The sequence below is a fragment of the Centruroides vittatus genome, unplaced genomic scaffold (assembly GCF_030686945.1).
Source record: "Centruroides vittatus isolate TY-2023 unplaced genomic scaffold, ASM3068694v2 contig_882, whole genome shotgun sequence".
In the NCBI taxonomy this organism is placed as follows: Eukaryota; Metazoa; Arthropoda; class Arachnida; order Scorpiones; family Buthidae; genus Centruroides; species Centruroides vittatus.
This window is the reverse complement of record NW_027122574.1, coordinates 1,282,746-1,300,987: the sequence shown is the minus strand read 5'-3', so window position 1 is coordinate 1,300,987 and position 18,242 is coordinate 1,282,746. Positions and strand designations below refer to the sequence as shown.

At 29.4% G+C, this 18,242-nt stretch overlaps 1 protein-coding gene across 4 annotated transcripts in view; it reads right to left on the bottom strand.

Moving 5' to 3' along the window:
• Positions 1 to 18,242, bottom strand: part of LOC136983418 (collagen alpha chain CG42342-like) — a 94,685-nt gene that overhangs the window by 1,334 nt on the left and 75,109 nt on the right. The window contains exons 25-31 of one of the 4 annotated variants that reach the window (XM_067280145.1): positions 11,644 to 11,670; positions 11,514 to 11,567; positions 10,551 to 10,577; positions 10,304 to 10,339; positions 10,154 to 10,207; positions 304 to 384; positions 21 to 118 (exon numbers count right to left, since the gene is read on the bottom strand). In XM_067280145.1, the coding sequence (XP_067136246.1) occupies positions 65 to 118; positions 304 to 384; positions 10,154 to 10,207; positions 10,304 to 10,339; positions 10,551 to 10,577; positions 11,514 to 11,567; positions 11,644 to 11,670 (333 nt within the window). In that variant the 3' untranslated portion in view covers positions 21 to 64. Of the gene's footprint in view, positions 1 to 20; positions 119 to 303; positions 385 to 9,012; positions 9,347 to 10,153; positions 10,208 to 10,303; positions 10,340 to 10,550; positions 10,578 to 11,513; positions 11,568 to 11,643; positions 11,671 to 18,242 lie in introns of those variants that run through there. The other 3 variants (XM_067280143.1, XM_067280144.1, XM_067280142.1) reach the window with 3 other exon arrangements.

The following is an 18,242-nucleotide window of genomic DNA, read 5'->3' as shown; positions in this document are numbered from 1 at the left end:
TGTTCAAATTTAAGACTCACATCATTTTATTAATGGCAGTGCTTAGTAATGTTAGATTTTTATGTTATTCGTCGTCGTCGTCATCTATCGTAGAAGGTGAAACCGGAGGTATAGGTCCCTATAATTAAATAATTTAGCATATCAATTCATGCAGTGTCACAGTTAAATAGCACACAAATTAGTATACGTTTAAGGTAAACGAAGCAGCAATACGACAGAAAACGAATATTAAAAATAATTAAAAATAAAACAGCATTAATGTTAATTTGTTTCATTTCGATAAATTCATTTAATAGGACTTACTATAGGTGGTCGCCATCCACAACCCGGTAAAGGTAGGCCGTCGGGTCCCAGAGGACACGGAGCATCTAGTCCCGGAACGCCCTGAAAATTTAAATATAAAGTTTATCAAAACTTTATATTTAAATTACTATACATTTTATATTGTTAAATAATTTATCTTTCAATCTCAATAAATGTTTAAAGATTTGTTCCAAAACATGTATGCAATAAGAGGTTTTTGTTGCACAGTCTAATAATTACTAACAGGGCTGTCAAGAAGGAAAAGTCATTTGTTAAAAGAAGAAAAAAAAATAGACAAAAGAGGCCTGATCTAGTCAAGGCCCTATAACAATATTTTAATGCTCCTGCTTTTAATAAACCAATATTTTCACTTTGCCAGAGTCCAGATAATTTGCATCCGAAATTCTATCCGCAACGTTGTTATTGTAAATGATGTTTAAAATAAATGCAACAGCAACAACAACTAATTAAACATAAAAATGAAAGTTGTGTTCCAACAAAGTCTCAGTGGCGTAGCAAGGGGGTATATCATGCACCGGGCACCACTCGCAGAGGGGTGCCCAAATGGTCTCCAAGACAAACTATATGCGTTTCTAGAGGGGGTGCCAATAAAGTGTCGGGCACCAGTTATGCCCCGGGCACTAGTTATGTTTGCTACGCCACTGCAAAATGTATTGATATAGTGTTTAGAGATGAACAATAAAATAAAATCATAATTAAAATATCAAATTTTTATTTAATTGTGTTATATAAAATGTATTTTAAATTGACTAATTTCTCAAATGTTTTATACATAAATAAACCTAAGTTGAAAATGAAAATCATTTCAACGCAGTTACCATTTTCAGTTAATACGCTATATAAATTTAGACCCGAAGATACAAATTGTACAACAGCGAGTCTAGATTGTGAGGAAGACAGCAGCAAACTTCCTCATTCAAAATGCTATAAACTGCTGTAGAAATATTGTGCATGGATGAATATTATCATACAACTTTCCAGCCATATTTTCATGTTTATCAAATTTCTATATATTTCTTTATTTGTAAGAAACTATGAAAACAAATAAGGGTTAATTATAATTATAGAATTCCTCTGTGTTGTAAAGAACTAATAAAACTTGTTTTACATAATGAGATATGAATTAATTTGTAAACTACATCAATTAAAATAAGATTTATATATATATATATATATGCATATCTTTAATCTATTTTACTTGAATTTTGTTTTGTTTGAACAGCCCATATACAGACGTAAAATAAATAAGACAATGATGGCAGTATTGTACAGTACATACACAGAAAGATGTGGAAAAAATATTTTAGATAATTGATTAAAAGACCAGAAAAAAAGGTAAGTTATTTTGTAAGTCAAATTTTAAGATCTGTGGAATGCTAGGCAATATGTCTTAAGTATACTAAACTCTGGTAGTTTAGCTTGAGGTAATACAGCTCTCAATAACCCAGCATAAGCATTGGCAAACATTAATTGATTTAATTAAGGATTTGACACAAAAAAAAAATGAGTCACAGCAGCACAAACTAGATAAGGAGAGATAACGAGTCAACTTGTCACCATCATACATGACCTCACTCCATCATTTTCCACTTAAATTTTATTGATTGTTTTTTAATTTTTTTTAAATACCTTAACCCATTTGAATGTAACAATAGTGCTGGATAATTTATATTATATATTGCTTAAAAAATATGATGTGTTTTTTAGGAGAAGTAATTGCTTACTCTATTCATTTATCTGTCAGATAATTCTGAAAAAGTTAATTTAAATATACATTATTGCTAGGTAATTTAACTAAAACTTTTCTCACATAAATAAGGAATTTAATAAACTGAACTATATGCTAATACACTTACAAACCAGTTCAATCGAAATTTGTTTGCTTGTACATTTCTTTTTATATTTGTGTTTATTAGTGCCCGATTCATCTTATCAAATTTCTTATTTACTATTTATGGCATATGCCTCTATATCTTTCATAAGTTATTCTCATATAATTTTTAAGTTAAAACTCTAATCCCACTAAACAATGTACACTCCATCCAGGGAACCAGTTGACCCGAGGAAGAGCGAAGTGATAGCTTGAAAATGTTTGTCGACCGCACTATATATACAGTAGACCCCCCTATAACGCGGTAGATACATTCCGTGTTGTACGAGTCACTTAAATACATGAACCAATGACAGCCCGGCACACGGGCTGTGATTGGCTCGTGTATTTAAGTGACTCGTACAACACGGATTCATATAACACGGAACGTATCTACCATGTTATAGGGGGATCTACTGTATAGTATATACGTGTTATGCACCAGTTATAGGTTCCGAATAGTATAGATTTCACCCCAGTGCCGAAATCGGAGGAATTTTCTGTTTTTGTAAAGTTTTTATATCATATATGGATGATTTTTTATATTTTTGTACTACTTGCTTCATTATAATGTAGTTTTTTAAACTATTTCCTTAATCAGTTTTATTAAAAATTTCATTACATATCATGAGGAATACCTTTCTAATTGGAAAACAAACATGTTGATTAAGCAAATTTAACAGTTTATAAATCAAAATAGTTTAGCTATTGGTGAGCCAGTAAAGGTATTCTGCTATTCTGAAAGATTTTGATTTGAATCCCATTCAGATTCCAGAAATTTAGATGGATAGTTTGACAAGATGTGATGGCTGGATAGCTGTTTGCCTGATATATCTAGTCAAACCAGCCACAAAAATTCCTTCCATCAGCTTGCTACTCGGGGACCTGAGTCCAGGTTAAAGATCTTGAAAATTTTTAATGGGTGGTCTGTTGCAGAACATGTTGGCTCTGTTTCCTTGCTCACTAAATGAAAAGAGTTTTAAGAAAAAATATCAGACACTGTTTTTCATTAGCCAGCTGCTCTTATCATGAACTCGTGATGGACATGAAAAAGAAAGGTATTGCTTATGAGAAAAAGTGTTAAATTTTTTGCTACTTATTATATTTAGCTTATTTCATCATAATGTTCAAAATTTTTAACTCTTAAATGAAAAATAAGGCTTTAAAAAAATTTTATAAGTATAAACATATAACTAAATTGTCCACAAAACTCTAAATACTATTATAGAGTTTTATATTATATAGAATATCCTGCAGCTGCCAACCGACTTATCAATACATAGGTGAAACTGAAAGAGCTCTAAAAATCAGACTAAGTGAACATTTATGTGCTATTAAATTTAATTACACTCATTCACAGTGGCCATACATTGTAACGGCGGCGAGGGTTGTGAGATATCACTCAATAATGTTAAAGTACTCAAAAAATAAAAAAATATTATAAAAAGAAAATTATTTGAACATTTAGAAATTATCAAAATAAAAGATAAAATGAACTTAAACAATGGTCTAATGATTGATGAGATCTAGACGCCACTTCTATATGGCATGTAGTGTCCACAGGGGATCTCATCCCACCCCATCTCTCCCAGATGGTTTCCTGTGAGGATAAGACTACATTCTGCAAATGCAGCCATGAACTTAAGGATGGTCCAAACTCTATGGCTGTGTCTGCACTACGTAACATTAAAAGGATGTAAAACAAAAGTAAAATAAATATTACCTGTAGATGGGTAAAAAATTAAATAACAATTTATACTATTTTATAGCAGAAATGTTTTAAATTTTATTCTTTTAATAAATAATTTCTTTTACTTATTTACCTTTATTTTATCTTACACAGCAACCCTTTTAAACAAATTCTATCCAGTCAATTACCCAATGTTTATAATAAATCACCAAACGATCGCTTAAATATCGGGCTACTATATAGTAGCCCGATATTTAAGCGATCGTTTGGTGATTTATTATATACTCGTTGGGCTTTGAATTGTTATTATTTGTACCCAATGTTTTTTAATGTCAATTTGTAATCAATAATCATCTACGTAAGTAAAAAATTTTTAAAAAAATATTATCTGTGATGTGATATTTATCTATCATTTCTTTTGTAGAGAGTAAGGAATGAAGAGGGGTCATTAAGACCCGAAATGCATTTCCTCCATCAATAAAGCATATGTCAATAACTATTCCCTGTGTGATACGTTACTAAAAAAAAGCCAATAGCTTTAACTTTTTAAAAAGTTCAGTAAAAACCAGTAACGGAACATTTAACTATTATATAGTGTTTGTAAGTTTATATCACAGTTAGATTCAATAATTTTGCATTGTCAAAATTTATATTCTTGATCAGAAAAATGAATTTTTAAAACTGATAATTAAAGTTTACATTATTTATTCTAATATAAATTACTCGTAAACTTGAGAATGATGTCTCTAATGCTAAGTACTTCTTACATCTCTTTACTTGAATTAAAAAGTCAGCTTGCAATTCAAGTCATTCAGAAATTCTAAAATTAATATTTTCGACACATCCTCAACTTCATCTTCGAATCATATCATTCGTTAGAGCATTAATCTTATTGTTCTATATTTTAAATATCATGTTTTAAACATTTAATCCAAGTTCTCTCTTAATTTGTATTCTTGATTCTATAATTTAACTACTACAATGCACAATAACAACTTTAAAATACAGTATATTAATTTAATAACAATAATTATAACCAAAAACTAAGATGTAAATTGATAAACACAGAATTAAAAATAGCAACAGTTGCAATTTAAGTTAATATGACGAATACATAAATAAATATAGTTATTTGCCGAATATTTAATAAATTACTATAGAGGGACATAACGTATACTATAATTTATATCAGTTAAATGCAAATAATTCGTGTTATAATTCATGCCTTGATGTTGAATTTCTCCTCCATTATACTTGAAATATTTAATGTTATAATTGTTGTTAAATACGGTCGAGTCAATACCAATTGGCAAGTCTACGGATAGTTGTCCAGAACCACATCCAGTCAATTAAATCTTTGATAGGATAGTATCTATTAATTTACTCTCATTTGTTTGACTTAAGAAAATTTAACAGCTTCGAAAAAAAATGTTAATCTAATTGAAATAAGTAACATTATTTTTGTATATTATGTTTCTCATGGCAGTGATTCAAAAAGCATAACTGAATATAATTGGTTCTATCAATAATTCAAAGCTAGTTGTAAATTATTGGGCATTCTAACAGACACGATTATAAATTGTTTGGTGTCAGATGTGTTTGTTTTATTCAAAATCAATATTTAAAAAGTATTTTTCTTGTGACTTTAAAATTTAATCTCAAAATCTCGAATGTACATTCTGAAATTACAATTTTTACATAATTTTATATTAAGAAAATTGACCATTTTTAATTTGGAAGTGCCATCACGTATCTTCCTCAACAACAGAAAAAGCTTTAAAAAAGAAAGAAAGAAAAGTTAAATGAATTAACAAATAAAGATCAATCTGTCTTGAAAAAATACTTATATATTTGTACTTGAAATAGTGTACAAGTTAAAATAATCTAATATACAGTATATTAAAACTTGTGCAACCAGCCCTTATGGTAATTAACCAGTGTAATTTAAATATTTTGAATGCTGAACTTTAAAAAGAATAATTTTTATTTAAATTCTGGTTTTATTTATTCCCGAAACTTGTTCTCAAACAATTACAAAAATGTAATAAAAAATTATATTTGTTTATTTCTTTCAGGGTAGCTTATCCTATAATTTAAATACGAATAAAAATATGTAATAATTAATTACTAATTTTCTAATAACTTTACGTATAAGATACTCCATTATTGAATAATGCTTTCGTAATTTGTTGAAGAAGGCATTAATATGAGATCAAAAGAATAGTAATTAAAATAAGAACATAAAATAAATGCTTCTTATAATGTAATAATATTCTATAATTTCAAAAAACAATCCACTTTTTGGGACTATAAATCATTAAATCGGTAATTTAAAGAACAAGTTTAAAAAACTGAAAAACAGGAACCGAATATTAGATTCATTAAATTAATCATTCAAAGATCTAAAATTTGTTTTTATATTACAACAGTCCACTTATGTAACTACAGAGGCTTTAATGGAGTTAAATTACATAGAAATTAAATATTTCTAAGTGTTTTCAAGCATCATAGCTCATCTTTGGAAGACAAATTTGTTTTTGTTATAGATTCTAAAAATTTTCACTATAAAATATAACAAGTACTTAAGATTTCTATTTATGATTTGTATTTTGTAAGAAAGATTAGAAGTACAGAAGGCTAAATAAAACTATATGGTTGGAATAGAACAAATATATCGATATGACATGTAGTTTTTTTTTTATCATGCCCTAGTTTAAATATTATCATCATCAACTTTTAATCCATCAATAAATTATAATTGACAACAAATGTTTAGTTTGCGTTATCAGCTATCTCCAGGTTCAAGATATAAAACAAAAACAATCTGAGCATCAACAACCACTCATTTTATTCTTTGTTTTATACTTTGAACTTGAATTGTAACTGATAAATAGCAAATATTTTTTATTGCATTTAATTATAATTACTTGTTAAATGTACAGACATTTTAGAAGATAAAAAAAATATCTTCTTCTTGAAGATGAAGTGTGATGCTCAAAAATGTTAGGGAATACAATGCTAATGATTTATTTATGCTAATCTTTAAGCTTGTTTCTGTTTCTTATTAAAATATTTCTAGTTGAATAACTTCAGACATCATTTTATATCAAATTTCTTATCAATCTGATAAAAACAGGTATTTACATTTTATTAAATTTCTAAAATTATTAAAAAAAACCAAAACTATATAATTTCTTCTTTCAAAATACACTCTCTCTGTGTGCCATATCAGAAATCTTGACATCAGCAAGCACCTGGCACAGGTTAATAAGTGGTTAGTTAAGGCGCCAAAGTGTATCCTGGGGGAAGTTACAACCAGATGGTTCTCCATTGTCTTCTCTGGTGCGCGATGTTGCACGAGGGAAAATGCCTTCTGGGAGGTCTTGTAAGGGAAATTGGCCCCTATTCAGGTGTTACAAATGTGGAGAAAACCTGGAAAACTCCACGTGGCCTGCCCGTCCGAACCCGTGACAGAACTGCTTGGTCACTGGTGGGCTCAAAATACACTAATTGACAAAAAAAAATTATGCACCCAGTGAGAATTAGCTGTATGCTGTTTGCAGTAATCAGAATGGACTGGATGCCTCAGACAGACCCCATCAAGAAAGATGATTGTGTTATCATCAGACAAGCACAAATAGCTGTGTTGACATCTTTGTCCACTATGTGGAGACAGTTTGATGCCTTGCTATAAAGTCAGTTTCTTCTCATAGCATTGGCAAGTGACTAGCTGAGGAAAATTTGCATGCACAGCAGCCACTATATGTTCTGCCATTAACACTTCAATATCGTCAATGTTATTTGCAGCGGTGCTATGACAGAAAAGGATAGACTGCTACTGATTGTCAATGTATCATCTTTAGTGGGAAATCCCACTGTCTGAATTCTGTCGGAAAATAGATGATCACTCCTAGCAGTGGTGTACAAGGCATATTGATACATTTAAGAAATCCTGTCCTTGTGTTGCTTTTCATAGCAGGCGCACACAGTTTCCCAGGAATATCTCCTTTCCTTTCCTTTCGCTTGTTTGATATGGAGATTATAGCCTTTGCGGCTCTTTCTCCGACCGACGTCCAGGAATATCTCCATCATATTGTCACACTTTGTTGGTCTCTAGATTTGCAACTCATCAAGCATTTATGGAACCAGATTAAATGCCAACTTTGGCCATCTACAGATTTGAGGAAGCTAGACTGGCAATTGCAAAATCTACAGAGAAAATCTATTTTAAAATAGCATATAGTGCCTGTATTCTATCATGTCTGATGTTATCTCCATATGTATCTAGGCAAGAAAAGGTTCTACAAGGTACTAAAGGTTTCTTTAAAGTATACTATTGTTCCATAGGAAATTGTCTCTTTTCTATGATATTATAATCAGTTAATCATCATCATTATGTTGGGACTAATATAGTTTCATTTAATTCCAGAGCTTCTGCCTTGGTGCATAACTTTTCAGTCAATGAATGTATGTTTTCAAGGAGCTAACTCAACAAGTCATTTATATTAATAATAAAATTAGAAATTGATAGGATGTATAAGTGAATAAAAAATCATTTCAGTTAAATGACTTTTTATGCTCTGACTCTGACAAAATGAAAATATTCCTGTATGTTTAAAATTCAACATTTAAATTTAAAAAAATTAAACCATCACTTTAAAAGAATATGTTATAATGAAATATTTTAATGGCTGAATAGCCAGAAAGACATCAGTCTACTACTCAAGGGACTGTGATTTGATTCTAGTTTGAATTCTAAATGGGTCTGGGCAAATCATCTGTCTTTACATAGATGATTTGACCCAGACCCACGTATGTCAGACCCCATTTGTCACATTTGTTATCCCTGTGGTGTTATCACACCATTTTTTATGTTTGTTTTTTGTTGTTTTTGCTTTTTTTATTTTAATTTTCAGAAATTGGTTCATGTTAGGGGGAGCTGCTCACTCCTCCTAACCTTCAAGAGGGTTTTTAAGACCTTCTCCAGCATTCAGCATTCATGAGCTCTCATTTGATGTGTTTCCATCTGCAGGTGAAATGGTTGGACTGTGGGCGAGAACAAGTTAGACTCTCACACACCTGCATGTTGATGCAGATGTGTGAGAGTCTATGAAGAAGCAAAAGAATGAGGCAAGTTGTGAATTTGTTTCCATTGGATATTGTTTGCAATATTTCATCGATAGACAGACTATAAACTGTAACTACAACTAGATTCAACTGGATAAACTACTTATTTTCAATTTTGGTGCATCCACAAGACTGTTTGGAGTTGCTATGCAAAACAAGAAAAGGTATTTGGTGAAAACTTCATGCAATTTAGGTTGTATTGTCCCTTTTATTGTTGTTATAGGTTTTGTATAAGTAATCTTATCAAGTTCCCTGCCGCAATTGTATGCGTTGGGAACTACACCCATTATGAGCCTGCCTGAACAAATGATGGGCATGAAAAGAATCCATAATGCCTACAGTACAGAAAAAGTTAAAAAAATATAATAATATATAAAAATATATATATACACACACACTATATTTCACAAAATATTTTATATTAAAATTCCATCTTTTTATAGCAATATCATCTATTTGAAATGATACTGTAATACAATGTTTTTTAAAAGTAAAATTATGAAATTTAATATAATTTGTTTAAAAATAGTTTTAAAAATTTGCATAGAAAATTACCATCATTGGTTTTTAAAACAAAATATATGATATTAAAGCTTTTTAAATCTCATAAATTTAATAGTTATTAAACAATTCACCTCAATCTGTAGATTTATATATTAGGCCTACTAGTAATTATTCTGAAGATTTTGTTTATTATTATAAAAAATAATTTAATAAAAAATGCTTTTTCTAGAAATTTTTCATTTACGATTTCATTTAAACATTTTTAAATTTATAGGGCCAATTATATAAATAAAGTGTTACTTAAATCATCACTTAGACTCTCTTTGTGCTGATTGTTGCCTCTAGAAAGTACCAGTAATTGAGTACTATTACTTTTTTTCCTTCACTACTAGGTGCATTAATAGACACAAGGCATTTTTACTTTATCTTTATTCTGGATCCACTATAGGCCGATACACGTTTCGGGCAAAGGCCCCTCTTCTGTCGGTATGACTTGCGGGATTTACGGAGTACACGAGTACTATTAATTATTGTTGGCAATGTTAAAAGCCATGGCCTAGACTTAACAGTAGAAAGTCTACACCACAGATCTCCTTTCTCAAGTTGATTCATAATGTTCTTTTAAAAAATGGACTTACCTGATCACCTTTATCACCTTTTTCGCCTCGCTTTCCTCTTTTACCTCTTGGCCCCTTTTGAAAATAAAATCAAGTATATAAAGATAAATAAAAACTTTAAATTGCTAACAAATAATTAAATCAACATTGGCCAGAATATTTAGTTATTACCAATTGTCCTGGATCTCCTGGTTCACCTTTAGAACCCTATTAATTACAAATGTAAAGTCAATAATAAATAATTATAAATGAATTTATAATCACATATTCACAATCACAAAACAAGATAAAACATTCATCAAACAGAAAGAACTGTAAGCAAAGATGACAGAATAGTTTTAAAAAATCAGAGAGCAATTTTTGTAAGGAAAGTGTTAGTTGCTTAAACATCGACATTTGGAAATAGGGAAACAATTACCGACAAGCCTGGAATACCATCTGTACCCTAAAAATATAAATCAAAATTTTATTACTTATATAATTAACAGTTTACATCAATAAAATAATAAAATATTTTATATATTCTAGATTAAGAAAAATTGTAATGATGGAAAAATGGGATGGAAACTATTGGTTGATAGTTTTAAATGGTTAATCTGCCAAAAATTGACTCAATACTCCATCAGCTGAGAAAACTAAACTGAATAGTTGTCAATGAATTTGGAGTATTTATGTAATGCAACATTGAGATTGTATAGAACAGCAGTTTCCAACCTTTTTTGACTTGCATACCCTTTGGCAGCCCATTTAACTGAATTGTATCCCCTTACATTAGAAAAATGTTTGTACTTTATATAGTTGTATTTTAAACTTATTGCAACTGTAAATAAATAGCAGTGACATGGCAAGGAAGGTGCACAGGGCCACTGATTTGATGAAGATTAAAAAGTTATCTGTATTGGTGCTTAGTGTTTTATCTACTTTTCTACTTATCACACCTCTCTTTGAAGGTAGTTAATAAAAAGAAACTAATAATAAATTGTATATATGTATTTAAAACTCAGAAGATCAATTTATTGAATTCAAGTTATATGACGTCAAAGGCCTCGATGCAGAATCTGAATATTCTTATAGTACGTTTGCCATTATTAATCTTTCTTTGTGTACCCCTAAATCACCAAGCACGCACCCCCGGTTAGGAATTGTTGGTGTAGAAAATTATATAATTTTACTGATGCCATTACATAAATAATCCAAATCCACCAGTACCTGCTGCTCTTTCAACAATCAATAGAGAGAACTCATCACTCAACAGTTATCACTTTCTATCTTGAGTATTTAGCTTAGGTTTTCAATTACTAAGTCAAATTCCTTAGTTATTCAAAACATGTAACACTGAAAGACTTTAAAAGCTATCTCATAACATCATAACAATGTTTACCGGAAGACCTGGTTCACCCTTCTCGCCCTTTTTTCCTAATTCTCCACGTTCACCCTAAAATATTAAATAAACAGAGCTTTAAAGCATATTCGACAATTAAAAATGAAAATTTTGACTTTCTAGTACTTACTTTCATTCCATCCAGACCAGGAGGACCCTAACATCAGATTATTACAAAAAGAGATAGATAATTTAATATTAAACAGAAAATGAATGAATAAATTTAACATCTAAAATACACAATTAAGCACTATTCTAAATACAAAGCTCCCACCACCATTTCATGCTATTAATTGAAAAGTATGGAGAGAAAACATCAATTATTCCTAAGATAATCTTCATTATACATGAATAAGTATCTAGAGAAGAAAAGTGTATTAAAAACTTCATTAGAAATAGAATAATAAATTAGGTTATTATTTATTATTTTTTTCTATTATAAATTAATTATACGGCTATAAAATTAACATATAATGAAAAATGCTCATGCATATTAAGTATAATGTTAATACGATAAACTATAATCTCCTTGCATAATTCTAATTATTATGTTTATTATAGCTTAAGAATCTCAGCTCCTAACAGCTGAAAAATGTAGTGAAACTTTAAGAGTTAAACTTTTATATGCTATTTACAATGTACTGTATTTTTATTTTGTGTACATTCAAAGTTATTAAAGTTTAAAATTGAAGAAGATTTTTATAGTTACTTCACATTAAAGCTTAAGTTGTATTGAATATACTTAATAAGTTAAATAAAAACCCATAAAAATTCAGTAGAAAAAGTTTATTAAATAACTTTTATGACGTTTTTTAAAGATCATTTTCAAGTTAAATATTAAAGTAACTTGTTATTAAACTTAGGCATAATCATTAAACAATGTATAAGTTAATGTATATGCTAATGTTATTAGATGTTAGAGTAACCTGTTGTTAAACTAATATTTTGGCTTTTAAAAAACTAAATACATTACTTTAAAATTCAACAGGAAACTTTATTAAAAGGTTTTTGAATATTTATTAGTTAATCTATTTAATTCTGCATATGAATATTAATGATAGAGAAACAAACTTCTGATAAAGTGACATATTTAAAAATTTTTGCAAGATTATTAGTTAAGTTTCACATCATTTAAAACAGAATAAAAACAATAATTAATGCTTTTATATTTATCATGTAACTTCTAGATTTTAATGTCAAATATTAATTTAAGACAATTTTTCCAACAATCTATCACTGTGATAGATGGCACATAAAAGAACATTAGAATGGAAATTTATAGAATTATTAATTAATAAATTTTAATAATCCAAATTTATTTATACAGGGTGTTCAGAAATTCCCGTTACAAATTTCTAGGACTTGTAGAGGGGAGTGAGTACATAATATTTTGATTAGGAACCCATGTCTGGAAATGTATCGTTTCCGTTCTATGACAGTTTCAATTCAGATGTTTAACTCTTTCACTTCTACTTGAGGAATTTGAATTAGCTGTGATGCAGTGCAATTACTAGGAAATTTAATTATTCTACACGTCATCCTGTCTACCCTATTGCATACCAGGACAAGCAACTCTGAGACTTTTCTCTTTCCCTCAGCAGAAGTGGAAGAGTTAAACATCTGAATTGAAACCGTCGTAGAACGGAAACGGTGCGTTTCCGGACATGGGTTCCTAATCAAAATATTATGTACTCACTCCCCTCTACAAGTCCTAGAAGTTTGTAATGGGAATTTCCGAACACCCTGTATATTTGAAATGATCAAAGTATTTGTTTTATAATTTGAATTATTATTATTTTCTTAGTCTAAAATAAATTTCTTCAAAAGATAATCATGATATATTTTTGGAAGAGTTTAGATTTCCTTACACTATAATCTTGATCTATGTAAAGTACAGGATGATCAAACAAAATAGAACTCTCGAGAAGTAGTATAAGGAGATTGCCAACACTGAGACTAAAACTTCGTGATGCAGTGAGCCGATAGCGCAAGAAGCACGACAGGCTTGTGGTGTCACCAAGTCTGAATCATATCATCACCAAATTCCTTGTGCTAATTCTCACAAGCTCCATTTTCATTTGAAATCTTGGTATATGATGTTGATAAAATACCAAAATTATAGACTTAAGTTATAGTTTAGAACTACTACTCATGTCTAAGCCAAAATTTTTGACATGGTTAACAAAGTTGACAATAGTCATCTATTTGCCAGAAGGCAAGGATTAGTTGGTACTAGAGGATGCTTAGTTTAGAGTAGATCAGGAATCTCCAACCTATTTCTGAGAATGACTACATGAACTGTAAAACAAGTCTGGGGCCTATATGTAAGAAATAGTCAAAGATTAAGATTTTTTATTTGTGAATAATAATGGACATAAACCAATATGAAATTCGCAACTGCTTTTTAAAAAAGAAATCATCAAAATTGAGGATAAGTCTTGTGCCACCAATATTAAAATCTCCTTTAGATATTCTTTGGATAGTGTTGCTCAATATTTTGAGTTTATATATTTCATTTTCAAAAAGATTTGTTTACAAAGTACATAGAAGAAAAAGAAGAAAACATTCCAAACTTCTTAAGACTTTTAAAAATCTCTTCTGGCAGAGATTTGCAAAAATTTAACAAACTCCTTTGTTAAATCTTTAAACTTCTTTAAATAGGTTTTTATAAAAATAATTTGCAACAAAGTCTATTAATTCTAGTTAACTTTTCTAAAATGTATATGCTCCAAACTATTTCAAATGTTAATAATAAATAAGAAACTCGACATCACATTAACACTGGGGGTGAAATCAACACTAAATCTGGAACCTGTTACCGGTGTAAATCGTGGAAAAAACCTTTCTTCACAAATGTTTTTGAAAGATTTTTTTTCACACGATTTACACCGGTAACAGGTTCCGGATTTAGCGTTGTTAATAATAAAACATGTAAGTAAAAATAAGCTATATGGACTAGGCATATATTGCTTCAAGGGCCATATCTGACCTGCAAGGTACAAATTGGAGAAATTCCTGGTATTGATAGAGGCTGGACATCATTTAACAATTTTTTTTTTACATACTAATTACTACTTAAGCACTACTGTAATATAAAATGTTTAACAATAACTATTGTTGTTTATTTTTCAAAAACTAATATCTATGATATTAATCAAAATAAATTTTCAAATAATTTATTTACTTGGGGTCCATGTAAATTTTTTCCACGGGCCCAGCAACATCTCTTGACACCCCTGCTTGATGTAATATACAATCATTAACCAAAAACAATTGAAATCTAAACAAAAACATGTGTGATGTAAAAAGTTATGCCAAGTTAATACTTATGAGTATTTAGATGACAGTCATTTTTTTCTTTGGTAAAGATATTTGGTACTTGGAAGCAAATGTAGAAAATAATAATACAGATAAAAATCTTCTGGATACCACTTCAAAGTGCCAAGCTTATCTTTACCAAAGAAAAAAGAAATTTAACCTGTCATCTAAATAGTTGTTAGTGCTTGTTGTTAATAGTTGTTAATACTTGGTGCAATTTTTTCACATTTCAGATGTTTTTGTTTGGATAACAATATTCCCTATCCGGGGGCAGGAAGACAGCGAGTATAAAATGATCAACATTTATTTAAGTTTAAAAATACAGACAGACATGCAACAGATATGTAAGATTATAGAAAAACATGTACCCCATAATTTAAATTAGTTTCATTGAAATAAAAATTTTTCTAGTTACTCTTATCAATTTTAAAAATATATATGAATTCAGAATAATGTGTGAAATAGCATTTGAAAGGAATTCCCTTTAAGATAGTTCCAGGTTTTTTTTTTACATTATCACAAATATAATTTTTCTAAGAGTTTCAATGACTATTCTAAGAGTTACAGTATTTTGGTTGAGAAGGTTAGGAAACACTACATTAGATGAATATGATATTTAAATGCTAATTGAAGGTTTTAATAAAAACTTTCAATTAACAATTAAATAATTTGTTCTGCCTAATTTTGTCAAAAATCATAATTCAAAAGATAATTGTTATTAAAGTGGCATAGTCAACTATAATTTGTTCCGATTTTCATTTGCTATTAAATTAAATTTAACTTATTTATATACAGACAGTCCTCTACTTACGAACATTCGACTTATGAACTTTCGAAGTTACGAACAAAGCCGACAGATGGCAGGTTGATTAACATGAGCGTGAGTAGAGTACCTAGATATCAGAGTAGCGACACATGAATCATCGCCGCCAAGTTCTGTCGACTGTCATCACGTGGTCTATGTGTTTACATTAAGAAATGACGATTTTTTTTAGTTTAATAAAGCATTTTTACGAATAAAATGCTTTATTAAACTAAAAAAATCGTTATTTCTTAATGTAAACCCATAGACCACGTGATGACAGTCGATCGACAGAACATGGCGGCGATGACTCGTGTGTCGCTACTCTGATATCTAGGTACTCTAAGTGTGAGAGGTAGATGAGAAGCTCTTAGTTGAGTTTGGACTGTGGTCGTGTGTCAATCATGTGTGGTGTCATTTGTTTACTATTAAAGTGCAGTTGGTTTTTTTTCATGTACTGTACAGTCAAGTTTATTTTTGAAGTTTTATGTTAAAAACATTTACAGTACATACATATGTACATTTGTAGTTGTTTTAAATGAGTAATTTTAATAAATAATATATATGTGATTGATTTGAATTTATACTTCCCTTTAACAATCTTAATTCAACATTATTCAAGTAGCCTAAACATTACATAATTGTAAAAACAACGTTGTATTTGAGTTTTTGCGTCAAACATCATCTTTTCGAGTTACGAACTTTTCGACTTGCGAACGACCGCTACGAACGGATTAAGTTCGTAAGTAGAGGACTTACTGTATTAAACAACTAATAACTTTTTAATGTTAAATAATTATTTAATAGAGAATAACATTTATTAATAACACCTCTCACTTTTGATTCTTTAAAAAATATTTTACTATAAATATTAACAATGCTAAGAGTTAAGGAGTCTTTTGAAGCTTTTAAATGTTCACTTGAGACATTTTGTCTCATCTTCAGAACACAATTCAAATACAGAATGGGTTTATTTTTTCTTTTAAAAAAATCTTGACTAAGTGCATTGAGTCCATTTTTATCCTACAATTGTATATATTGCATAAAAGACTGACCCATTGCTGCTTATTCCTTCTGAATATTCCTTAGCAATCTGCATCAGCTTATGTTTCAACACAGTTGACATTTTGTTCACACAGAAAAAGACAAAAAATAGATGAACCACTGTAACAATCTTCAAGCATTACACAAGTTAACATTTCCAGCATGTAGTTTGGCTGCTGTTGGTAGGTCCAGCTACCAACAGCAGCCAAATAAAAATAGTTAAGTTGTAATGCAAAAGTAGTTATGTAAATGCAATATAAAGTATTATATTAACACCAAAGAAAATGTGTTTATAGCTACAGGAAAATGGAAAAACTAGCTAAATCCTATCTCGACAATAAAAAAAGTTATAATTTTTTATAACTAAATGCAAAGTGGAAATCACTAGATCTAGCTACGAAATAGATAAATTGTCAACATTGACAGCAGTCAATAAAGGGCATCAGCAAAAGGTGCCATTTACAATTATAGAGTGGAGATGGGAGAAAATGATGTGTTTAATGCAACAATGGTTTTATTACCTATCCTTTTGCATCGATTGAAATAATACAGTTACATATGGTATTATATATTTTTAACCTTTTATATTTTAAAATTTTACACCTACTACTGAAATTAATTAATTGGATCAAAAAAAGTGCCTTTGTGGGAATATTTGTTAAAAAATTTCACATTTATCTATAATGTGATGAATATTGAAAAAAGGTGCACACCTGACTTCCTTCAATTTGTATGTTAGTAATATACATAATATTTTATGCTAATAGACTTGTCTTTCAGCATGGGAGCTATTAAGGTATAGCACCTCAACTACCCAACCACAATGGTAACGACAGTCCAATTCAGTTAGTATTTCAAAATAACTGTATTGTAATTGTAACCCAATACAATTATTTGGCAATATTTATATTAAATTTGCCTTAATCTGTGAACCATTTGACAATATTATCTATAGAACTGGATAAAAGAATTAAATAGTTGTTAATTAAATTGAAAAATAATTAAATGATTTATAAAACACTGAACTATATTTTATTTTAATTAAATTTGATAATTTAATCAATTTTTCTGTAATTTTGAATTTTATCATTGATAAGTCTCTAGCCGACCATCATTCAGTGACCAGAATATTCAGAATTACCTGTAATTTTTATTTTTATTAAAAAAACTACATATACAATGTAACTAAAAAATTCTAATAAGTTTTTGATGGATTAATGCAGCTGGCTCATCACTCCTCAGCTATATTTTTTCACATGCTTTAGTAAGACATTAGTGAGTGGGATGTCCATCACCTCCTGTCAGGAGTTCGTATTCCTGAAGTGCTTAGTCCATTTCATTCAGCATCATCCCACCACATGGAATGAAAAACTCGAAAGAGTTCTATCTTAATTCAGCAATAAATTTATATAAATTTTTAATAATATAATGAAGTTAAAATTTTTGATTTTGTGATTTTTTTCATCCCTTGTTTTAAATGTTAATAGAATAATTAATGTTGTGTAAATATATATTGTATTCTGCAAGCAACAAAATCTTATAAATATTAACTGTAAAAAGTTTAT